Source organism: Trachurus japonicus, chromosome 9 (genome assembly GCF_045865225.1).
Source record: "Trachurus japonicus isolate A0001 chromosome 9, Traja_1.0".
Lineage (NCBI taxonomy): Eukaryota > Metazoa > Chordata > Actinopteri > Carangiformes > Carangidae > Trachurus > Trachurus japonicus.
In genome coordinates, this window is record NC_140915.1 from 9,743,807 (window position 1) to 9,770,096 (window position 26,290).

The 26,290-nt window shown below is 41.2% G+C and overlaps 1 protein-coding gene and 1 long non-coding RNA gene across 3 annotated transcripts in view; both read left to right on the plus strand.

Annotated features, from left to right (window-relative positions):
* The window catches only part of LOC146980968 (uncharacterized), a 330,839-nt gene that overhangs the window by 86,451 nt on the left and 218,098 nt on the right, over positions 1-26,290 (plus strand). The window lies entirely within an intron of this gene.
* The window catches only part of antxr2a (ANTXR cell adhesion molecule 2a), an 83,693-nt gene continuing 64,407 nt past the window's right edge, over positions 7,005-26,290 (plus strand). Inside the window, exons 1-9 of the mRNA XM_085785885.1 lie at positions 7,005-7,609; positions 13,180-13,251; positions 16,500-16,571; positions 17,920-18,001; positions 18,095-18,199; positions 18,289-18,357; positions 20,260-20,340; positions 23,999-24,059; positions 25,437-25,532. Coding sequence (XP_085642011.1) covers positions 7,440-7,609; positions 13,180-13,251; positions 16,500-16,571; positions 17,920-18,001; positions 18,095-18,199; positions 18,289-18,357; positions 20,260-20,340; positions 23,999-24,059; positions 25,437-25,532 — 808 coding nt within the window. The 5' untranslated portion in view covers positions 7,005-7,439. The remainder of the gene's footprint in view (positions 7,610-13,179; positions 13,252-16,499; positions 16,572-17,919; positions 18,002-18,094; positions 18,200-18,288; positions 18,358-20,259; positions 20,341-23,998; positions 24,060-25,436; positions 25,533-26,290) is intronic.

Consider the following 26,290-nt stretch of genomic DNA (forward strand, 5'->3'; position numbering starts at 1 on the left):
CATCCAGAATCGCTCTCGTCCAACTTCAATGTTCTCAGTGAAATATTTCTTCATAATGGGTCTTGGGATTCATTTTGTTGCCTAATTATTTAGTACTACATCACCGCTACAAATAGCTGCAGTGGTCTAACCACCGCACAGAAAGTATAACTTATTCAAACCCAAATTTAGCCCAGTTTGGACACATTACAACCACATACTGTAGTTTTCATTTTACAACATGACAGTTTTTCTCCTGTTGCAGCAGTAAGAGCTGAAACTGACTGAACTGAGCCTGAGTGTTCGCTTTGAAATGAAAAATGGGGTGTTCAAGACAACACAAGGTGGTCACCGTGTGCATAATTACCATTTACACATACCAGACAGGTGGACGAGCCCAAACACACACTAGACTCATCTCACACGCGCACACACAGACACACACTTTTGGCTTTTGTGTAGTTTGACACTTGGCCTCAAGTCATGATTGATAGATGCTGTTTACTTCTGGGCAAGGCACTCAATTTCAACTTAAGATGCCATTAGTGACAAACAATGCTTTCTCAAAGGAGGAAAAACAAGCTAAAATAACAGTTATTAAGGTAATTATGAGTTATAGACGCTATTAGGGCCCGATGGATCTTTGTTATTGTGACTAATACTTCTTTGGTTCTGTTTCTTGAGGTGGCTTGATTTCCTGACGCCTCTCCAATTATCAATAACGAGTTTTTTCCTCTCCTGATGAAGCGTCGTAAACACGCAGCACTTCTGAATTTCAAGGACCTTCAGAGGACGAAAGCGCACAATGGCCTGCCGACGGGACAGCAAAGACACATTCACACACCACAGTGAGTCACAGAGAGGAGGGGACTGGTTCAGCAGAGCTCTACACAAAAGACTGTCACAGCAAGGGGGGATTTTTCATGAGCTGTTAAAGAAAGCAGCGTGTTGTCACTGAACTGTGTCTGGCCAGAAGTTCAATGGCTTCAACAGAGAAGTGTGTTCACAGTTCGTCCTCGGAGTCAAAGGGGCAGACTCTTAAAGACATATTTACTTTACAGCAATTAACAGATCTTCATTAAAGAGAAAGAAAGGAAAACTGTTTGACCTTACAGATGCCAATGTCATTTAGGCCCCAAAATGAAGTTTGAGGTTTTTTAAATTCTTTCTGTTGCTGGTGAAGCATATTCAGACCAAACTAAGAACAAACAGTGGAGGGAATAACAACAACCACAGGAGGAGCTCCTTCAGAACTAACCTGCACGTTAAAAGGTGTCGATATTGTCATAAGGCCACCAGTATTGGGTGGATTGCGAAGGTAATTTGTCAACATCTTGCTCCAGTGGTGGAAAACAAGTCAAGTTGAACTCGTCCTTTGCTTCCATACACCCTCTGTTCAGCGCCACTTCCACCCTCTTGCATTTTATCAGCTGGTTAACTTCTTATCTTGTAAACACAACAATGGCTGACGCTTTGGGAAAGCACACCAAAATACCAGCACAACCACTAGCACCTGCTCCTGGCAAGAAACTACATCACTTACATTTAGGTGGGCATACTGTAACACCTTCAGTAAGCATGAATTATAAATATCAGCTAACAAACATCACTTAACATTTGAAAAATATATTGAATTCAGCTGACATTGCATTTCTTTGGCAATGCCACATTACATTACAGGTTTTCTGTTTCTGTTTGGCCACTTATTTTTTCAATAAAAGGTATTTATCTGGGTTGTTAGAACTGTTCTGGGTGTGTTGGGACAATTTGGAGACTGTCTTCTAAGATTTGGGTGTTTCACACTTATGAAGAGTTGGACTATATTCCAATTAATGATGGAGGAACTGAGAAAGAGATGGATCTATAGAGCGAGGTCAAAGGTTTATTGGCTATTTGGCTTTCTATGGATCTCTTAAAAAATCCCTCGGGTCCGTCATATTTGATGGTAGATCTTTGCCAGCATCGTCACCATGCACCTTTTTCTTAACCATTAGAAATATTTGTTTGTTCGTGTAATCTTGCATTTTGTCATGGGTTTATTTCTTGATTAGCTTCAACACATCGCTGCTTCCATAAATTAGTATTGTTGTTTTAACTGTCACTTTTGATTTCCCCTTTCAGCTCAAAAACCCCGTGACAAATTGATGTACTACAACTATTTTCTCAAGCCATTGGATTCTCATATACACATACATACATTTCTCAAATAATCGTAAATACATGGTTGCTGTTGATTTGTTTCTCTTTGTTTTATGGAGCCCTGATCAGGATACACCAAGTTAGGTAGCATATACTGAAACCAAACACCATGCAAAAGAATTAACATTCTAATTAAATTCTAATTAGGCTTTGATTTGCCAGATAATTATACTCGTGTGTTGCTGTTCTCTGGACTATTCGGATTTGATGAGGTGTGTTAGTGGTTACCACTCGCTGATATGGAGTTGTGTGACAGCACAGTTTCCACACTGGGACAAAACAAAGGAAAATAGATTTAGTTGCTTTGTATAATCCATTTTAGTAGACGCTGTGGAGTGAGTAATTGGCTCTTTCACTTTATAAGGTGAGAGTATTCAGTCTGAGAGCAGAGCGAGGGCTTAGAGCCACCAGGATTTCACAAAACGTGGATCTACGGGCAGATGTGGACAGTGTCCTAGTGTTTTTTTTTTTCTTTTTCCATGGTGTAAAATCAACTGGAATTTATTGGAATGTCAGATTCCCCCAAATCATCTTGAGACCATGTTTGGCTCACATCTGTCTATCACATCTGTATTTTAAGAACAGTTACGTGCTGGATGAGGCCGAATTCATTGTCAAGGCAGGCAAAAAGAGGAAAATTTGCAGTCGAAACGCATGAATTTGACTCACTCAAACTTGACAAAATTGAAAGACTAGCAAACTTAATGCAACACTAAGAACTTGTGACTTTGGCTTGGCTTTGTTTTAAAAAATGTGCAGTATATTAACTGGGGGGAAGGTCTTTGACAGTGCAGACTCAGTATAGCTTGTCATTGTATCACAATGGCTGAGCATTTTGCTTTGAAAATTTAGGATGTTTACTTTTAGGAAACAAATGTGAATGTGTTTTTATTGTTCATGTAAATGTACTTGTTGTTCAGCGACTTAAACTGGAATTACTGCATTGTGGTTGGATGCCTCCACCAACCAGCCAAGGAAATTACTGCCACAATCACCTCCCCCTGATTTACAGCACTAAATAATAGCTGGGGGTGTTTTTGCAGATCATTAGAGATCACATTGAAGTTGACCTTTGCCCCTATGGATATGAAATTGTCATCACATTATCATTTTATCCTATTAGAAATCAGCGTTGAATTGTGTTATAATTAGCAAATGAATCTGTGGGATGTGGGCAAAACATGTTTTGTGGGGGTCAGAGCGACCTTGACCTTTGACCTTTGGCCACCAAATTCCAAATAATCCTTGAGTCCAGTTGAATGTTTGTGCCAAATTTGAGAATGGGACAGATGGATGAACGGATGGACAACCTGAAAACATAATGCCCCCCGATCCTGGCTGTCACTGGTGAGGAGGGCATGAAAATTAAAATGCCACTTCATTTGCAAATTGAATTTTGGGACTTAAATCAAGACTTTGGTTTACTTGCTATGGCACAATTTTAGTTGAAACAGTTTAAAACATCTTAAACTGATTGGAGAAAATATGTGTTGAAACCTTATAGGCGGTTTAGCTCCAAATAAACATGGCTGCCATATGTTTATTTTGCTTGTAGATTTACATGGATTCCACTGCTGGTACTGGATTTTGTATCACTGTCTTATGCTTACACAATGACATACCTTGAAATGTAAAACCAGCAAACAAATATGCTTAAGTGAATTACAGAAAGTGTAATGAATCCACAACTCTTCCTTTATTGAGGACATTTGTTGCAGCAGATAAGAGGTAAACCAGGTAGAGCTCAACAACAGCTGTGGCATTTTCAATTCGAGTGCCTGTCAGTGGTTTTTACTTAATTGCCTATAGCCTGAAGTCAAATCCTCTGCCAGCTACTCACACCTTGTTCAAATAAAAGGCATGAGTGATCAGATAAGACCAAACCTGGAAGTTCCTGTCCTGGAAAACACCACCTGAGGGAAGGTATCATTCATTAGCGTTTATTGTGACCTGAGGGGAAGGTTCACAGGAGTTATGAAATACCATGACTCACCTAGAGGCAACAGTTACAACTGTGAGATCATTTACATTACCTTTCTTGTTACTGCCTTGAAGTCTTCTGTTTTTTTGGGGGGGGGAAATGCACTTGGCGACACGTAAGTTGCATTTGCTTAAATGTTGTTGCGTAGCCCAGTGGGTGGAGTGTGGCTGTAATAAGATGGAGAAAGGCTTCAGTTTTATGCATACATACAGCTCCATGGTAGGCTGCCAGGTAGAGGGGGAGAGGGGTTCAGCTCCCTGTCTAGATCAATGAGTGGGGAAATGCATTGAGTCTGCCAGGTTTGGGGATTTAAAAATCACACAATGAGCCATCCATGCTGAAGATGGAAGCACCTGCAGTTTCCATAATGTGTCTTGAATACGGAGGCAATCTTAATTAAACGTTACACAGAAAATCCACCACCTTCTTGCTGTGGTACACATCATATCTGAGGTGTTTTGTGTTACCATGGCGAACCAAAGTATGTTTTTCTAATTGTGCATCGACTACTCCAAAGTCACTGCTAAGTATATAGTAAACTGCACACAACTCTGTCCACATCACAGCTAGTTAATCCAACCCATATATTTGAGTTTTATTGCCGAAAGTTATTCTTGGGTCATCAGCCTCTTTGAACATGGTGGTTTATAAAAACTGAAAAAGAAGGAATAAAAAAACATACAAACTAGACAGGAATGGAAAGTGAGTCTTAGAAAATACACACTAAACCCTGAAAATCATCCAATGAAAACCTCAGTGTTTGTCTTGTCCTTATCTGACATCTTATTTGAAACATCTTTTATTCTTACATATGGCAGACCCTCTGCATCTGCAGCCTCTTCCTGTTCACATTTTGCCAACAGACTTTTCTGTTTTCTTTACAGTGACTGTTCTTCTTTATATTGGGAAAAGAGTTATGGCATCCTGCTTTGGTCACCACGTGTTCAGATTATCTTAAATTAAATACAGTGTTTCACAGACATAATTCAAACCAATATGATATAATGGTCCAGTGACAGACTCTAAAAGGTCTGGGGACATTTTTACATTATGAGAAAAGAAGACAATGCTTGGCCTATCCTCTAATATGAAAGGATTTCTTTCTGTATTAAACCTTATTTATGCAGTTTGTATTCCAAATGTAAACTTTTTAGTGTAAAACAGACACCAGCCAGAGCAAATATGTTGCCTCAGGCCACATCTTTCAAACTTTTTCTTTTATATGTAGGCTAAATGTTTCACACAGACATTTAAATACATTTCTTATCACATAATTAAGTACTTGGGAACGTTTTTGGAGGATCTATTTAAACACCTAACTATCCCACATTAAACCCTGGCAGATTGAGTTCAGCTTTTGCTCTTGAACTACATACTTGTAAAATCAGAAGAAAGACCCAACAGAAATCCAAGTGAGTGACCTGTGCAAATACTGCAGGCGTCAGATCACTAAGAGGCCTTGAACAAAAGATGATACAGATGTTGTTGGGTGTGTATGTGTGTGTATATCAGGACATCCAACTCCTCAAAAGTTCAACAGCTGGTTGCAGCTCTAGCATGCGCACTGGATCAGAGACTGATGCAGCCTTTAGGGACAGTCGGAAAGTTTGAAATACAAACTTAAGCCACTTGAAAAGGGGAATTTTGTTTCTCTTTATGTACCTAACTATTGATCAGGGAGAGTTAGATTATGCTTCCAAAGATTATATTTTTAATTGCCTATGTGTATTGCAATATGTGCATACAGTGCCTGTTTTTCCTCTTATTCTTCTCTTTTTGTAAGTTTATTGTTTTAGTCACAAAAAAGAAAAAGAAAAAAAGGATTATGCTTCCAAAGAAGATTTAACAAATAGCTACTTCCACAGCCTCACTTCCGGCTTCTGCTCGGCCACAAACCCCTCACTTTCTCTCACATTCCCCGGTCGGTCACAGGTGTAACAAAGCCCAGTGAAAACGACAGATAAACCCATAATAACTATGCAAAATCACAATGGATTGGATACACGGAGCCAACAAGACGCGACCTAGCTCCAAATGCCGACGTTAGCATTTCCTACTACAGCAGCAGCGCCTCTTTTTTTTTTTTTTTTTTTTACAGTCTATGAGCAGCACCGAGCAACAGGTTCGTAACATGCTAATAGCAAGTTAGCTAGCGTTAGCATAACAACGATAGTCGGTAACTCGTGAAGGTGAAAACAGACATTTAGCATAACGTAGCCATTAAGTTACTTACACATCGAGGAGAAGAAGCATATGCGAAGAAGTGCCAGTTGGAGTCGGGGTACAGACATCAGAGTAGAAAGAAACTTAAAAACTGAGCCTTGGACTTGAACCTTGAACGTTACAAACCGTTAAACGGCCGGGACGGTCGATTGGGATTTGAATTGCAATCGTCATGGTCTGTCTGTGCTTTGGTCTTCAAAATGCGGTTTCATCAGTGGAGTAAATGTTGGGCCCACCTGTACCAACGCTGTGCCGTCTCACCTGACGCCATTGTAACGTTTTTTTTTGACAGGAAGTAACGTTAACGTTACCGGTATTCAAATCGTGAATGTGCGCACGCACTTCCATACGCGCATGGATCTGCGGCAACATCATATGAATCAGGTGGGTCGTCTTTACTGTTACTCTACTACTGTATTCATATCTTAAAATGTAGGCTACGCAAAACTATGACTTTTTTTTATTTATTTATTTATTTTTTACATCAACTAATAAGATATCTACAGCATGGTTGATAAAACATCTTTATTAGTAGTAAGAGTAATAATCACTCACAACAGCTGTTAAAAAAGCAGAGTGCCGTCTGGAGCGCTCTGATGTACGAGCTTTTCCAGGAGCACTTGAAGGCGTCCTAACTTTGCTCTCCAGAGTTTGTGTGTGTTCGTGTGTGAACTTTACTTTTAGCAGCACGGTGGAAGTTTTGCTCTTAGCACTGATTCACATTATCTCTCTAAACAGAGCTGGGGGCGAGTTTATGAGACAGGTTTGTCTTTATTATTGAGGATGTGAAGTGAGTGAGTGAGCAGTGAGTCAGGAGGATGAAGAAACGCCACAGCTGCTGACGTCGCTTCGGTTATTTCCTTCATTTCTCAGGTTCAATCTGTTGTTGGTTGGTAACTCTGTCGCTTTTTGTTCAAGAGCGCTGACATGTAGCTGCTCACACCGAGGGATGCACACGCCGCCTTCAAGTGTCTCTGAAACTTTATATACTTTCTGTTCAACGCTCAAACGAGTCTCATTGTGGTGGTAGTAGTAGTAGGCTAATAACAACACAAACATGTTGGAGTCTAAACTCTTCACCGCGGTGGATGAACTTTACCACGGGAAGAGTCGGTGGAGCTCCGCGGCGGCGGTGGCTGTGGTCCTGCTGGGGCTGTTCGCTTCATCTTGCTGGGCAGAGCAGGCATCCTGTCACGGAGCCTACGACCTCTACTTTGTCCTGGACAAGTAAGTACAACCATAAAATACATTTAAAACAAAGTTGAGCTCAACTTTTGTTTCAGGTTGCTGCAGGAAGTTGCTTCTTTTTTGACATAAAGTAAAGTTAAAGAGGGTCATTGGTTAGAGATGTGGTGGGCTACTCAGGGCCTGGGAGGGGAGGTTTTCTGTGACCTTATTAAGAAATGTATGCTACTGTACTGTGTGTGTGTTTCTTTTGTTGTGCATGGTGGATGGGGCACCATAGTATCTAGATTGACAGAAGTATTTGGACACATTCCTCCAGATGTGGTAACCCTGGTGTCCATAAACGGTTAAAGAGAGTGCAGCGCATGGTTTTGTTGTGAGATGTTCAGTGTTTTGGGCTGCCTTCACAGCTCTCTTGTATTCTTTATAATAACCGGCCTGCTCTTTTTCTATGTAGCCATGGTTCTGCTCTGTTCATTTGTTTATGTTGCATTTTGGTGGTGTATGTGTGTTGGTGTCGTTTGTAACAAACTGTGGATGAAATTATGAAATCAAGGCATGCGATACAGTAGCTACAGTCAAGCTACAGTGGACCCCATGCTGTGGTTATACTGGGCAACCTCCTCACCACACATTTGTTCTATTAAGCCCCATTTACTACAAGTTACTCTTCACTGTTTACGAGGCCTGTTTGGTTTGATTTGTTGTGACATATCTGCAGACAGATATATCACATAGTTTTTATGCCACTGTAACACTGTTATGCATATGGACAAGCTGCAAAACAATGTAAAACGACAAATCAAAAAAAGCCCTACAAGTTACTTCCCCAATGATTTAACCAGTGTTTCAGCTCAGATGATCTGTTTTTATGTGTAGCATCAAGTTAACATGTAAACAGATAAGTACACAATGTGATGTCATCATGGTGTTGATGAGGCGCAGTGACGAACTTCCAAATGAATCTGCAGCTGCAGCAGATTCTGCTAAATAAAAGCATACGACTCGATGTTCGTATCGGTTGTTGGTGTTGAAACGCTCGGTGGTTTCATGGCAGCACTCGAAGCCATCTGCAGGGAACCACACTGGTCTAACCGTGACCACGGCCTCGCTCTAAGCCTAACGCAGTAGTAGTAGGCTACTCCACCAAAGGTCATGATCACCCCGCCCGCTGTCACACCGTGTCGCTCGCTCATGACGTTTGTCCATGTCCATGTATTGTTGTGGGAAAACGCTGCCAGGTGAAGGGGAGCGGTGCAAAGGAAGAGCGGAGGTTTGTCAGCTCTTCCTGCTCGCTACTTTACAAAACTGTCATAAACGAGGTTACATCATCACATCCTTTCAGCTGACAGGGATTTTTTTTGTTTTTTACCATTGTTATATATGCATCGATCTTCTAGTGTTAGGATATCACCAAAAAACACAAAACCTGAAACATGATTTTTATAAATTCTTGCTCAAGTATGTCAGTGTATTAATCATGCAAAAACTATCTTGCACCACACACTTTGGCAATGCGCCGCCACTTCCTGTTTCTCGTGTGCACTCAGTCTTCAGCTGCACACATCAAACAGCACAGATCGCACCTGACAGCCAGACTTTCTGCACAACTGTAAAGCTACGGCTATGGCACGCTGCTGCTGCAGCTGCAAGTAGCATAATGCAAACAGACCTCCAAGTGTATTACACCGAGTTTAGAGTCTTGACTTGACAGCAACTGTTTTTAATCCTGTCCTCCCCCGGCTTGGAAACGTGCCACCCCACCCTCTCTGGGCCGTTGGGTTGAAACTCTGCTCCCCTGACCCATTTCCAAAAACTAAACCCCACCCTCGGCTAAATGGCAAAAATTACAGGATGATGACCAAGATTATTTGGCGCAAGTAGGAACTGGGTCTGTATACATTTGTAAGTCGGAGGTCAGTTTGGTTTACATGTACAAGTTTGTATTCGTGGATCCTGAAAGCCTTCTTGGTTTGTCCTGAGTTTGTTGTGGCGTCAGGTCGCATAGTTGTACTACTTTTCTTTTTCTTTTTACTTTTTTATCTGCAGATAAAATAGCTCTACTGTTACTATCAGTTTTCCTGCGGTTCCACTGATAAGACTGAGGTCCTAATGTCAGCACTTTAGTCGGTGTGATTTGCTGCTGTGGTCCTTTTTAAAATCTTTGTATTCCTGCTCCAAGTGATGATGATGATGATTACACTGAGGCCACTGCGAGGAGGTTTTTTCTGCTTGGGGTTTTCTAAACCCTGAAGTAGCTGCTTCCAAGGAAACGTCCTGTGAAGTGTCTGGGAAGTTTGATTAAAATCCAGGAATGTCTGAATCTTGATCACACCTGCATCTGAATGCACTATGAATCAAATCAAACTCAGCGTCCATGTTTGTTTTCCTGCTACAGGCCCAGTCGGTGCATTTGCATCAAAGCGCCACAACATGACATAATATAAAGAAACACAGAAGCCCACGTCATGGAGAACTGAGTCGGACCCTCCCGTACTCGCTGATGCCAAGAATACAACATTGGCGTGGTGCATTCACAGTCTGAAAAAACTCCAAAACATCTCTGGATAATACCACGACAGCTCCATAAGAGTGGCAACTGTTAGGAAAACATATATTTTATGCCAAATGCAGCGAGGCCTTCGAGAGTTTCTGGACAATATTAGTCATAGTTTTTGGTGAATCTATTATAAAGTTACATTTGCATAAAGCAGCAGGATGTTTGCCTATAATTTTACATTTGAAAAAATATCAATTGAAGGCCGATTTTGAACAAATATCATAATATCATTCAAAAAATGACATGATATGTCGACAATCTTGAATTTTGTTGTATTTTAGAGAGGAACTATGCAAAATTTTAACATTAATTGAACAGCTTTAGAGTCCTAGTGCTGGTTAAATAACTGACTTGTAACTAGTTCCAGGGAGAACAGAGGCTCTCTACCTTCCACCTAGCGTCTCTTGGCTGAAAACCAACCTTGTAAGATCAGAGCCCCCGACCCGGTGTCCCAGCTCTCGTCTCTGCCGCACCGCCACACAAACGTAACGCGCCTCGTAACCCTTCATCTCTTGTTTATGACTGATAAGACTACACAAATATACACATTGTATATGATAAATAATGTTATGTACCGTTCTATTGATTACTTTCTCACCGGCTTCGTTGTTAACAAATGCATGGAGGAGAGGAGGGTTAGCAACACAAAGGAGAGTTCCCCTTTAAACCAAAAGTCTCAAAATCAATGAGAATGTAAATAATGATACACTGTAATATGGGGCTCATTATGGGTTAGGTTGGGAGACCTTTTTGAACAACACTGATGATGATACATGAACAAGAACAATAGTAACTGAACAAAAAATGCATTGCACAGTTACATTATCACACTGTTAACTGATGCAGGAACCAGAGCTCTTTCTAGCTGGACATAGAAACAAGAGTTGAATGTTACGTAAATGTCTCCATGAAGTCTGGATGACCATGTCCATACGTCACCACGGAAACAGCTGAGACGCTGAGACAGTTTTTTTAAGGGTAAATAAAGGGTGAGACTTACTGTCGGTGCTCTCGTCTCACACGATGATGAATCTTTTATCTGTTTACTGTATGAGACTGATTTATAGCCCCCACCCACCCAACCTCTCTCTGTGGTGGAGGGGGAGTTTTGTAATCAATAGATAAACATCTGCACACTTCTCGCCTGCTGGAAACTTAGAAGCTCCCTGGCTGAACACCTTTTATTTAATCTGATACAGATGTGTTATTAACTGTTAATCCGTCACCTCTTCGACCTCCCACACCAACACTTAACCACCAATTAACCAAACCTGCCGTTAATTAATAATTACCAACCAGGCCTCGTCAAAGATCGGAGGAACTTTTCTTTTTTTACCCTTTAACGGCCGTCGTCGCGTCTTCCCTCCCGTGACCTTGTCCGTTTGGCAGCGGCGAGGTGGCATGAAAGATGAGCCTCCTAATGGTCAAACTCTTGTGTTTTATGTTCTCCGCACATATACATCCGATTGTAATTATTGGTTTAATTACCTCTTTGTCGTTACATCAAGGGCACATTTTACACACTGCGTTGACTGTGGTTGACGTGTCGAGCGCACGGGGGGGCCAAGGGGCTACGACGAGCTGACACCCACCTCACATTGGCCTGTCCTTGGTCACAGAGAGGAGTTTATTTTTTAATTTCTAAGACTTAATTGGTTTTAAAGACATGAATTAAGTGTTAATACCCCAAAGGAAAACCCCCTGCTTCCACTGTAGGCAGTTATCCTGTTCTGTCAGCCTCAGGTGAATTCACTGTCACAGACTAAATCCAGTGTTGGGAGGAAAATAAGTTGGTTTTACTTGTTGGAGGATGGCGCTCCAGTCGGTGTTGTTGTTTTCTTGGACGTGATGGTTCAAGTCTCTTTGCTTCGTCAATATAATTGTCATCAAACATATTATTCCTCAGGCCAAACAGGAAGCAGCTGACTGAGGTGATAGAGAGCAGAAAGGTGACTCTGGTTGGTCTTGAACCCACGATAAGAGGCATTTTCAAAATATAACAGGAAGTCATCAATACAAAGTCAAAATAGAGTCAGTTTAAGGACAAATCATGACACTTATATACTTGTACTACTCATTCTAGTTCAGGGACCACATACACACACACACATGCACACACACGGACCAGTAAAGCTATAGCATTTTAACCTATAAATAATGAGAACTATTTGTTTTAGTGCAAATAAATACACTATTAATCTGTTTACTGTCCTTTTTATAAAACATATTATCAACAACCTGAAATTTCTCGAGGAAAAAAACGTGATATTTCAATTCAGTTTCAATATTCTATGTAATTTTCACACTTGGCAAATTCATCCTGTGGGCCGTACCAGAGACGTTCTAATATTTAGAAGGACTTTGGCCGTACTGTATATTTGACACTTGTGTACTACCACTACTATAATAATTGTAATATTAATAGTAATACTATTGTATAATTTCAAAGAAAAAACGAAAAAGTCTGGAAAAAAACAACAGTCTCTTTCTGTAAATTTCCAGTAGAGCATCATGGGAAATGATCTCGACTGATTCATCCAAACTGTGGCTGTTCAAGATCCTACAAAACATAACAAAAGCAAAGTTTTAAAATGTTAGCAGGTGCATTTTAAAAGTATTTCTTAGACATTTTCTGACTTTTTCCAGACTTTTATATTGTATTAAGTTGCTTGTTGTTTTGTTGTGTACTGTATTTCTGTTTACCTGTTCCTATCTGTACCTGCATTAAGTTGCATCCAGCCAACTCATTCAGCTCTGAAGATGCACAACAATCACATTGTTCTGTCTTGTTTTTCATGGTGAAATCTGCTCTGACTCGGTAGCAGCCAACTACTAGATTTGTAGAAAGACGAAGCTCCTGTGAACATGTGAGGGGCTGTAGCAGCTGAAGTGGCTGCTGTAACTACACAGACTTATCTGCACAATTATCCAGCATGTGGCCGGTGTTAATGTCCAACTGTGGTGCAAAAGCACAAATACTGTACAGTATTTTACACTCAATCTGCTGCGGCTGACGAGCTGACTGTCGGTCTCGTTCTCCTTCTCCTTTCAGGTCCGGGAGCGTCGCTAACGACTGGGTCGAGATTTACTCGTTTGTGAAGAACCTGACGGACAGGTTTGTGAGGTGAGTAAAGAGGTCACTCGTGGTCAAAGTCATGAATTCTCTGGAAAATATGAAGAAAAAAATATATATGTTGTGTCAGGAAGTGTTTCATCATGCTCATGTTTTGAAATGAGATTTAAAAAAAAAAGATGAAGTGAAAATGATCCTCCCTAAAATTGCAGATATTCCATGGAACAGGAGCGAGCAGTGATTTACGGTTTAAACATTCATATACTAAATCAATAGATTAGATATTCAGCGTCTTTAAAAGAGCCGGTGTTGGACCCTGGGAACAGAACAAAGCTGATGAGAGCAGGAAAAGTGAAAGCAAATGATAATGAGTTCGGTGAATGGTGCAATTCTTTTGCCTGAATTCATCAGCGTGGCCGTTTTATGGGATAAATATCTATAATTCAAGAGGCGACGACATTGGCTTCAGTCTGTTGTACAGTTTTAAAGCACTTTCCACCTGCTGCACAATCATTTTTGCAGAATCCGTGGCATCGTTTTTTTTTTTTTTTTTTATGTGCATAATTCATCACCACAAAAAAAAAAGAAAAAGAAGACAAAACCGCAGAAACCGGCTTGAAACGTTCAGCTTGCATAACGTTTGAGTCAAACGGCGGCTGCCAGCACAGTACAGACGGTAGCGACCCAGCCAGAACGAAGTGGTTGGTTGAAGAAAATAGCAAAGGCACCAGGTGGGAGTGGGTGGCAGAGAGGAGCAGTCTTCTGGGCTGTGAGAATGGCCATTTGCACCGGGGGGGTCCGGCTCCACACTTCCATCCATCCCCTGCTCCCACCGCCACAGAGCGCAGAGCGGCTGACGGGCAGACAATGTACAGTAAAGCAACACAACACGGAGAACACTGGAAGGCGACGAGGACAATCTGCTAAACAATGCTCGCTCACCAAGAGCACTTCTGTTCCGCCATGTGGAGCAAACTGGACTAGTTCTTCAACCCGCCCTCCCCCTTCCTCTTCCCCTCCACCACCAACCACCACCCTCTGATTTGTCCTTGGCATCGCTGCCTCTTCATCCCAAGTCTTTCTTAGAAATAGAAAATATCTCCAAACCACTGATGAGGTAATAACGTGCACATACCATCACTAAAAGCTCCTGAAGTTTTTCACGATAAGTCGCCATCGCTGCCTCTAAAAGTCCACGTATGTTCTGCGATGCATTGAAAAGTCGCAGACAGGATGCGGACGTATACGGCTGCGGCTGCTGCCAAAATCTGGTCCGTGTGGCTTTAAAGATTGTGTGTGCTATGTTTTTTTGCGGGGGAAGGAATCGCGACTGGGCCATGTGTCATGTGGGTGAGAAGCATCAGCACCTCTCCTTATGCTCCCAAGGCTTCAGATCCCCCAAGGAAACACTTTGTGCGCTTAATTATCTGAAGTTTAGCTCGCTCCGTGGGAGGGCATCCATGTGTATGTTGTTGTTGTTGTTGGAAGTAACCGAGTACTTCAGTACTGGGATACTCAAATCTGACTGGAGATACTGATTTTACTAAGCAGTACCAGACTTCTTCTTGAACCAATGCAAATTATAATGATATATATAAAGTACATATTGGCCCTGATAAGAAATAAACATCCATTAGCTCTGACATTGCACCGGTCTACAAGACAAAAAACCTCAATTTGACCTGAATTAGGTCATTAAAAATGAAAATTAAGTGTTTATTGGCTTCAGTTTCCAAGATACAGTAGTTAGGTAATAATGATATAAATATTTAATAATAAAAATTTGTCTCAAAGTGAGGATGAATTACCATAAAGTACCATTTTGAGGCATCATGATTAGGACAATATGCTCCCCTCTTTATCATGAAATAGCTTGAAAACTTTATCCAACCAGCACCTTCATCACCTGTTTTCTTATTCATCTAATTGAAATATGTAAGAATCAATACATTTTATCTCAGAGGTCGATAATTTCCCAAACGTTGCAGACCACTGTTGAGTTCTGATTGATCCTACAGTAAGAGCAGATCTTGAGTTCCTCCATCCCAGCAGGCCCGTGTTAGCAACTTCCCTAAAACAGTTTGCAGAGCCAAGTAACGAAAAACTGTCAAGCACCAAAAGCTGGCATTGAATTATAGCCCAGATTTAGATTATTCCATGTAAAATTATATATATGTTTTGGTTTATTTTTTATTTTTTTACAAAATTTAGACAATCGTTCAACAATCCTGTGTTAAAAAGCAAAAAACGTGTTTAAGAAGTTAAGAAAATGTCTTTTATTGGAAGGATAATTGCACTTTTTGATTGAAATAGTATAATTATAGTGTTAATACCAAAAATGTAGGGACTGAATGGTCAAGAAAATGCAGTATTCAGTATTGAAGTGTATGATTATATATAAATATAACAGCTGATGTTCTCTACACTTTTATTTTTGCTGCGTTTACCTCCATAATAATGAGTGGCACTGCTTTGGTTTCAGAACAAGACACTTTATTTCAACCATTCATTCTTTCATCAGCTGAGTATTTACTGAGGAACCAGCTGTGTTTGCAAAAATTCTCATTTATATTTGTGCGACGTGCGACGTGCGGCGTGCGGTCGTAACGTTACAGAGTGTAAACAGGTGCAGAGAGGATTCAGTGTCCAGCGTCTGATCACAGCCTTTAAACACTCACAGGTACAAAGTCGGCCTATGTGTGTGTGTGTAACAGGATGTGTGTCCATGTGTGTGTTTATGTGACTCATCACCAGCATGAGTTTCCCTCGAATGAATATTGATTAATCACTTCCTGCAGAGGCTTAGGTCACACACACACAGACACACACTAATATTAGCTGAAGAAAAATCCCCTTCTGTTTGGTTAGTGGTGAATTTCTCTGTATTCATTAGTTTTATTCTGTATGTATCTATATACTGTGCAGTCATTCTCAACATCTTAGCAGCATTGTATCTATATATTATCTTATATATCTTTGTCCATAACTGTATAGAGTGTCTCTTTATACTTTATTCTTTACTTTTGCTAGTTTTTATCTTTTATTCTCCATTTAATTCAGAGCTGTACTGGTTGAAAATCTATCTATAAAGCACACTGGCTCCTTTGTTATTACATTATCCTTGTGTGTGGGTGGTTATTTGATAAAGAGGATGAAGGAGTGAAGAGATGCTTTAGTGGAATAAGGAAAAGAAATCGCATAACGTCGTCGTTTATTATCAGAGCTGAACAGGACATTTTGACTTATTATAATCATGACAAATTTTTGTTTTTTGTTGCTTTTTTCTTGTTCCTCTCCAGCCCCAGAATGAGAGTGTCCTTCATTGTTTTCTCAGCCAGAGCTCAGCTGCTGCTGCCGCTGACAGGAGACAGGTAGGAACCTGACAGCAGCTCATTTATCTCACCGTGTTGTCTCTTTATTTTATACATTAACATATTAAACGTAACAGTCTCTGGTTGCAGTTTCTGCTTCCATGGTTACTGTATGAAACATAATCACTGCGTGGTCTAAATATGTCTGTAGAAGAAATGTGTACGTTTTGTTGAGTCTTTACATTTGATCAACAGCTGTGACGTTATGTCATTTTGTCCCAACAACAGCACAGATTTATTCACATTATGTTTGAGTGTCTGGTCAGTGTGGAACGGCAGAGTAAACCAACAACCAGCACCGCTTTATCACAATATGGGCTTTTTTTTTTCTTCTATTGTGAAGAAATCATTTAATTTGTCCGGTGGTGAATTCAACCAGAAACAGACATTTGTCTATTTTTCTTACACTGTTCATTTACGTCATTAAATTGATTTTCTTCATCACTATATATGAAGATTTTTACTCACATAGTCTTTACTCCATGTTTTTCACTCTTATTTTTTAACTAATGTGTAAAAACAGTTTATTTATTATACAGTATAGACATAATAATATATGTTAATGAACAGCAGTACAAAATATACAGTGTAAATGTGTTGGGTTGTAGCAGAAATGCTAATTTACATTATACTCGACACACTGCTACACATATGAGATATAATGAAGTACATTATGCTGCATACTGAGTTGAAAAAAATCACAGATCTGGTTTAGACTGCTGTTATTTATTTTTATAATGAGTATTCACATTTTTTTTTTACTTTTGTCTTTTCTTCAGCATCTTATAGAATTAAATCTAAGAAAATAATTCAAACTAAGTGTCAAAAATGTAATAAAAAAAACAAACAAACAAAAAATTTGATTCCTGTCATATCTAGTACAGGAAACAACATAGGTGTCCTTTGAGTTGCTTTCACAGTGAAAATTATAAAGAAACCATCTTACAAATAAGATCTTGGTACTAGAGATAATGATCATAGTTAAAATAATGAAAATAATAACAATACGGTTTATTTATATTGCACTCATTACAATCAGAGATTTCAAAGGAAACACACAGGAAACAAATGTTGACAAAGTTTGACTCTCATCGGCCCGAAGCTGTGGTCCATGTTAAACCTTAATACATGACAGTATTTATAATACACTGTATATTTAACTCTGACCTCTGACACCATAAGGGCCATAAAGTTTCCACTGGTTCTTCTTGATACCAGAAAAACAAACTATTCTCATCGTCACTACGAGAATAAAATGATAAAATGATATATCATTGCACAAATCATTACCAACGAGATGCTGACACTTTGCTAAGTTTTACTGTACTTTAACCCGTGTGTTTTTCAGATATGAGATCGAGGAGGGTCTGAAGCGCCTGCACGCCGTGAAGCCAGCAGGTGAAACGTACATGCACGAGGGAATAAAAGAGGTCAGTTTTGCTCTTTCAGATTAAAATAATAAAGAAATAAAGAAATAATCAGACTGTGATGAGATGTGTTGTCGTCTGTGGTGGAACCTGAAGGCCTCGGCTCAGATCCAGACACAGGGACAGAAGTCGTCCAGCATCATCCTGGCTCTGACGGACGGGAAACTGGAGGTGTACGTGCACGAGCTCACGGTGAAACATGTGTGTGTGTTTTTTTATTTTTTTTATCATTATTATCGTGAGTCAAACCTGTTGCACATCAATCATGGGCGCGTGTGTTTGCGCTGCAGGCTGACGAGGCGAGGAAATACGGCGCCCGTGTTTACTGCGTGGGCATCAAGGACTTTGACGAGCAGCAGGTAAGTGAGCTTTAGTGTTAATCTGCAGCAGTGGAGTGTGTGTGTGTGTGTGTGTGTGTTCAGTGATTAGGGCTTTAGCTCCAGACACCTTGGATGTGTGACAAAGAAAGGTAAACACTTGCAACATCATTGCTGTCACCTGTGTGTGTGTGTGGAGAGAGTAAACAGGTCTTAAAGGGATAGTTAAACATTTTAGCAAATTGGCCCATTGCCATAATCCCTATAGTTAAAGCAGTAGGGTCGTTACCTCTAATTGTCGGTGCAAGCTATTTTTAGAACGGTGGAGCAGAGCTGTGAGCTGTTCAGAGCTACGCTACAGAGGCTAATGGGATTTCTTGGTTTCCCTCATCAAACTCATCAAATACACAATCCAACAACTCCAAAACGCTCTGGTGGACAAGTTGTGACCTTCACATTCATCACGCTATGAGATAATAACAGAACGTTACCAGACAGAGTTGTTTTAGAGGAAAAAAAAAACAGTTTTTCAACAAGCAGTCTCTGTATTTACCTAAATTAAAAATAGCTTGCACCGACATTTAAAGGTAACAGACCTACTGCTATGACTATAGGGGTTATGGAAATGGGCCAATTTGCCAAAATGTTGAACTATCCCTTTAAAGAAGTAGATAAAGAGAGCGGAAAAGGTGAAGGAAGAACTTTGGGAAGTGATGTGCAGGGGAGTGCAGCTGTTAATGGTCCAATATTTGACACTTTTCCTCTGTTTTATTTGAAGTGTTGATCTATAAGAGGATCTATCTGTGGTTTTAAGAAGCAGAAACCACCTCAGTATAGTACAGGTCAAGTTCATGTTTCTTTATTTGTACCATTATAACAGTCACAGACATTATTATGATTATACATGATGATAAGATAAATGCTAAAAGATAAGATTTTTTCAAATATAATATTGTTGTGAATATTATATATTTAAATTGACAAAACCAAACTCTAAAATAACATGAAATCTAAGATCCATGAATAAATAATTTGGCCAATGTAGGACAGTTCCCTTGGCCAGTGTAGTCGTTGTTGAACCAATCAGAACAGAGGAGGCTCTGAGCCTCTCTTCTGATTGGCTGACTGTTTTCTAACTGATCCAATAAAAAATAGAGAAGATTTCAGGATAAAACACTGAGAGAAACTAAATCCTTGAAAGTTGTTGGACGGTGATTGATCCAGGTGGTGAGGGGGCGGGGCTTTGGGTGACTGCTTAGTTGTGACATCACAAAGTGACAGGAAGTCCTGATGGCTGGTTTTAAGGCTCAGTTTCCGAATACAGGCTGTGTGCATTTCTCTGATTCGTTCACGGTATTAATATAGAAGCTATAGAGCTGATCTATAATCCCTTTTTAAAGCTCTCTGTGAACATCCTGTGGTATTTCAAATTGAAACTGTGTATAATAGCATCATTTACTCTCTCTCTCTCTGTTATTGGCTCGTCACACTGTTCACAAATGAATCTGGCCGCAGAGACATGTGGTCGCCACTTGTATTGTGAGTTTGTGCTCACATTCTGAGGTGATGTTGACACTTTCTGAGCTGCACCAAAGTCTGATTCTCCCTCCTTATGTCAGCGATGTCTGCAGTTTAACTGTGTCTCTTCCAACATGGCGGCCCTGTCCCTTGTAACCAATGGTAACCATCCTGTGATGAGCTCTTATTAATAAGTCGTAAAAACAAAGGCAATATTGCTCCCGGTTTGTGCTGCAATGATTTTTTTTTCTCTTTTTTTTATGGTTGAGCAAAGTGTTTGCCACAGTCATGCCATCTGCTACGTCTCCTCCTGCCCGAGATATGAAAAGGAAAAAGACAAGTGCTCAGTCATAAAGAGGGAATAAAGAGGAAAAAGAAGTACTTTCTTCTTCATGCTCCGCTCTCTCTCTCTCCTGTTACCGACAGCTTGCCGATATCGCGGACACCAAGGACCAAGTGTTTCCTGTCAAAGATGGCTTCCACGCGCTCAAAGGCATCGTCAATTCTGTAAGTTCCACCACTTTCTGTTCATCTGCATGTGTGTGTGTGTGTGTGTGTCGGTCAACGTTCGTGGCTGCCAGATGGATTTCAGGTTTTATCCTGACAGACTCTGGGTGCTGGGAATCAGGTGCAGTTTCCTGTCCTGACTTCAGTGAAGTTCATCATCAAATTAAAGCAGAAGCTGAGAAAAAAAAGAAAAAAAAAAAACTAAAAACAAAGCAGAAACCCCCTCTGTGGACTTCCTGCTGAGCTGCATGGAAAAGAAAAGCTGCTCGTTGTAGACGGAGAAGGAAACGTCTTAGCGGCTCCACAGCCACCGAGACACTGGAGTGGGAGCAGCTTGACAGTTAGTCACTGTCCATATGACATCCTCCTCACAGTGTTTTCATTTAGCCGAGCGGCAAAAACCTTCTCCGAGCCGCAGCAGCAGCAGCAGCCGCCGCCGACACAATCACGGCCTTTATTTTCTTATTTGTGATGGAACTTCAAAATAAAAGCCCCATGCATCCTGTCCCTAAAACAGTGTTCATGTGAAGTTTCCCATGCAGCCTTCTCCTCCTTCTCCTCCTCCTCGTCGTCTCCCGCCGCCAGCCAATTAGTGATACTTTCCGTTTGCAGCAGCCCTCGGTCAGCCAAGGCGGGGGTTTGTATGGCAACGTGTGTTTTCTTTTTTACATGAATCCAAGCCCAGATCCCCACGCAGCACCTCTGACCTGAGCTGGACTTACATCTGTGTCAGAGCCGACAAGGCCAGCAGAGAGAGAGAGAGAGCAGAGATGAGACAGAGGCCGTCACACACACACACATGCAGCTGAGAGCATGCAAAGCCAAACAAAAACAAAAAAAAGAAAAGGGATATGTGAGTTGTTTCTGTTTAGGATTGCAAATATTTAGGAATAAACGGGAATAAATCCAAAATTTACAAAATTGAAGGTTGGCCCTTCACAGGGAACTTAAATATAGTTGGGGAAAATATATTGTAGCATAATCCTGGTTAAAACAACCAGAGGGGGGTGAGTAATATTTTACTTAGTACAGTTAAAACTTTATAAAGTTCTACTCACAAATAAATCTGTTGAAATGTCATGTTTTTTAATTATATTATTTTGCATGGATGTCTGCTTATGACAAAACAAAATATTTACATTTATGATATAGTTAAATTACCCCCAAATTCCAGTTATTTCCCATAAATTCCCAATAATTCCCATAAATTCCCATAATTCCCATAATTCCCATGGAAAGTTTCCAATTTGGAAGATTTCCAAAATTCCCCTGCTTAACTTCCATGGAAAGTTTCTGGAAATTTACTGGAACAACCCTGTTTCTGTTGTTGTTATGTGTGATGCAAAAGAAAAAGTGCAACAAAGCTGCTTTTGACATTGAATCTGAATCGTAGGAAACACTTCTCACTTCTCTGCACATCCTCGCTCTAACTTATCTCTTTTTTTTACGACATTCTTGTTCTAATTATTTTTTATTCTCACCACATATCATCCTGCGTGTTGTTAAACTTCCATCCAACATGGTTTTATTAAAGAATGATACACGGCCGACCACGCGTTTCATTCAAAACAGGTGTTGTAGCCGCTGATGGATCATTAAAGAATGAGAGAGCGTGAGTATTACCACCCGAAAAATGAAACATGCAGGGGGAAAAAGTGACACACCACCAGGCAGCGCTGACCTGGAGTCAGTTCCATCTCTGAGGAGCCTGCGAATCCAGCTTGTAATAATTAACATTCAAATGTGCTGAAAAGCCTTCGATTGGGTGTGTGCTTCTCATTTGTTTGTGTTGAGAGAGCGTGCACGGTGCAATCCCTCCTTTCTTTAAAATTATAGCTATATACTGTATGTTGAGGTTTTTTTTGCATGCATTCTGTAAGATGTAGACGAATGTTCAGCTCCAACAACAACAACAACAAGAGGAGAAAAGGCAGCGAGCACAGTGACAAGGCTTCCTCCATCCCAGCTGAAACGCGCAGCATTCCTCTCTGATTAGTAATACTGCTGGATTCCTGACTAGTTGGCCTCCTCGCTCCTCGCTGGGATTTTAAAGGATTTGAGATCATCTGTGCAGCCTTTTGCTGCAGGATCTGCACTGCCTCTGTGACCAGCATGACAAAACCCACAGAGAGAGAGAGAGAGAGAGAGAGAGAGAGAAAGAGGAGGAGAGAAAGAGAGAGAGAGAGAGCTCGTCAAAGTTTGGTCTGGTCGCCCTGTCAGGCCTTTTATTTATTTCCTGCTCTACACTGCTGCTGTTGTTATTATCTTCTGGGAAAACCCCAGATTGCAGCATAGCCACATCATTATTGTTAACTTTTTTTTTTAAAAACTCTGCTTCTTCTTAGTTTTTTAGTCGTGCGATCTGTCCGTGCATTATCTCACAGGATGTTATCCCCGAGATAAATAATGTGCCTCCATCAACCTTTGTGAGAGACAAACTTTATTCTGACAGAGTAAAAGAGACTAAAAGCCCACAGCCTCGTCCTCTGTGAAAACAAACCAGCGCTGGTTACAACGCTGGCCGAGGTGTCTGGACGACCGCCCGCAGAGTGTAAATAATGTTTGTCACCAGATCCCTGAGAAACGAGAGAAATGAGAGAAATGAGAGAAACGAGAGAACTGAGAGAATGAGAGCTACACACGTTCAATCCTTCACATTCAAAGTGAAGTAGAAGAGGTAGAAGACTTCTCCTTCAGCTCTTCTCCTCCACAGCTTCTGGGCTTCGCTCTATTAAAGGCCGAGTCCTACTTGGAGCAGCCATGTTTCCACATTTCTGCTCTTAGTGGGAAAACTATGTCACCGACTCCTCGGGTCCTCCCGTCTAACACTCACTTTTGTTTTTATCTTCCTCTTCTTTTTTTTTACTCCTCCTCCTCCTCCTCCTCTTTCTCTTTTTTCTCTCTCTGGCATTGCCAAGGAAGTAATTAGACGGGGAAAATAGTGGCACAGAGGAACAGCAGCAGATCCTCTTCCTCCCAGCTGTCATCTACGACACCACCACCACTACCCCTCCCCTCCGCAACCCCTCCCCCTCCCACCCTCTTTTTAACGATTCCATATCAACCCATCATCTTTAATAAGGCCTCTGTAAACACTTCCTCCTTCCGACTCGCTCAGATTGAAGTTTGGCCCAACATCAAATGAAAGGTTCAAGTGTCCTGTATTGCAGTTAATATGCTTCTTTTTACAGGCTGTGTACTGGGATTTGCATAGTTTGTCCTTTTGTTGATTTATTGAATCATAGCGGCGAGCGTGGCGGCGGCGGCGGCGGCGAACGCTCACACAGGCCTCTTTATATGATAATGCAGGATCCCCGAGGTTTTTTTTTTTTTTTTTTTAATAGAGCTGAGGAGTGGAATAGTCTTGCATAATTTTCCCATAAAAGGCTGACACAGCTGCCGTTCCTCCGTCCTGTCCTCTTCTCCTCCTCCTCGCCGCTGATAGTCAGCGCTCTCCTGTAGCCCCCCCCTCACCCCTCGATCGTGGAGTGAGACATTTCTCAGGTGTTGCAGCCTTAATCTATTTTCTAAACTTGACAGAGCTGATAACGGCCAGGAAGTTGATGTATTTATTCTTGGCCCTCAAGCCATAATGTAACCCATTTTATTTTTGTTTTTTTCTCCCCCCTCTTTCCCCTCCTCTTCCCCCATCCTGCAGATATTAAAGCGATCGTGCACAGAGATCCTGACAGTGGAGCCCTCCAGTGTCTGTGTGAACGGTGAGTGGATCCTCCGGAGCCCGGCACAGTGAGATTTATCCTCTGCAGGAATTCCTCCCTCCTTCCCTCCCTCCCTCGCTGAACTTAAGACATCTTTCCAAGAGTAATTGGAAAGATGTCTCAGTAGTTTTTTTTCAGACGGTGGGGAGGGAGCTGGTCTGCTCTGAGATAAGGAGCGAGCTGGATGTGGGCCGCTGTAAATCATCTGGCTGCACATCGGCTGTCAGCGGAGTCGCAGAACTCACCACTGAACGTCAGAAAAATCAGAATTATTAAAAGTTTGGCAGCTTTTTAAAAAAAACCACCCTGTTAACGCCCTCAATCAGCGGCTTCTTTGGCTCGTGCTCCTTTAGAATTAGCAGCGTCTGTTTTAAGACAGTTCATCAGGAGTTTTATGAAGTTTCCACTGGAAGCACTGGTCCAAATGTTGAGCTCATACCTCAGGACCTGAGAGGGCCACCTTCATTAAAGGGATAGTTCAACATTTTGGCAAATTGGTCAATTGCCATAATCCCTATAATTAGAGCAGTAGGTTCGTTACCTTTAATTGTCACTGCAAGCTATTTTTAGAACGGCGGAGCAGAGCCGCGAGCTGCTCAGAGCTACGCTACGGAGGCTCATGGGATTTCTTGGTTTCCCTCATCAAACTCATCAAATACACAATCCAACAACTCCAAAACGCTCTGGTGGACAAGTTGTGACCTGCACATTCACCACGCTATGAGATAATAACAGAACGTTACCAGACAGAGTTGTTGTTGAGGTAAATACAGAGACTGCTTGATGAAAAACTGTCCCTGAAGGCAACGCACATCAGCGGTTTTGCATGAATTTCCCTTTAAATCAACTCTGTCTGGTAACGTTCTGTTATTATCTCATAGTGTGGTGAATGTGCAGGTCACAACTTGTCCACCAGAGCGTTTTGGAGTTGTTGGATTGTGTATTTGATGAGTTTGATGAGGGAAACCAAGAAATCCCATGAGCCTCCATAGTGTAGCTCTGAGCAGCTCACGGCTCTGCTCCGCCGTTCTAAAAATAGCTTGCACTTGACAATTAAAGGTAACGAACCTACTGCTATGACTATAGGGATTATGGCAATGGGCCAATTTGCCAAAATGTTGAACTATCCCTTTAAGGTGGTGGCGGTTGAAAAGAGACAATTTAAAGTTCCTCTGTGTGCAGCAGCAAACAGCTCAGATCAACACATCACACGTTACAAAGGTTCAAACTCTTCTGCACGCAGTAAAAACATGTAAAGAAGATGAAGAGCGATGTTCAGTCTGCACAATCAGCAAACGACCCCGACAGAAATGAACCGTGTGTGGCTCTGCGGCCTCCGCCCTCATCTCCTGCCTCGTGTTTGTTTACATTCCTCAGAGTCCTTCGATATCGTCCTCAGAGGGAACGGCTTCACGCTCGGCCGCAGCAACGAAGGCGTCGTCTGCAGCTTCATAATCGACCACAAAACCATCGGTGAGTTCAACGACGATGATGAGCTTCAGACTGATACAGTTTAGTTTATTTAATGGTCAAACTGGAGCCATGTTGGTGTTTTGTGTTGACAAAAGTGGCGTCATTTTTTCACACAGGAAAGGAGAAGTCCAAAATATTCAAATAAAAAAAAAAATGCAGTGAAAATAAATGAGTCAGTTTGCATGCAACACAACATCAAACTGTTGCTCCTTCGTCCACTGCAGCTATACAAAACCTTCAAACCATATCAGATGGCCGGAAGCTCATAGAGTGAAATTTTAAGGGAGGTTTTCTGCCGTTTTTCCAAGAGCAGAAGATAAAACTTTCACACTTTCATCCTGTGCGCAAGCTATTTGTCCAGGATAATGTGGACAAGGCCACAGGATGAACTCAGTAAACTGTCTGCTTCCTGATAGTGATAGTGGCCTTCCTCCAATCTGATTTGAAGTTTCTCCCCAGAGCCACGGACTTGCGAACATGCAGAAACACAAACCCTCCACCCTTTTTATTTTTCCCCCAGCGACTGTGATCTGTTAAATGTTCCTTACATGTTCAAATCTCTGAGGAAACAGGGAGGATTTATTCATATATACTGTATATATATAACTCAGGGAGTCTTCATCATCTTCTTCTTCTTACCCTCGCTGCAGAGCGTCGCTGCTCGGAGGTCAAGAACTGCAAAAGCAAAAAAAAACCTCACAGCAGCTTCCTTATCTATGTCATGTTAATTACAGCAGAAGAAAAGAAGCGATGTAGGT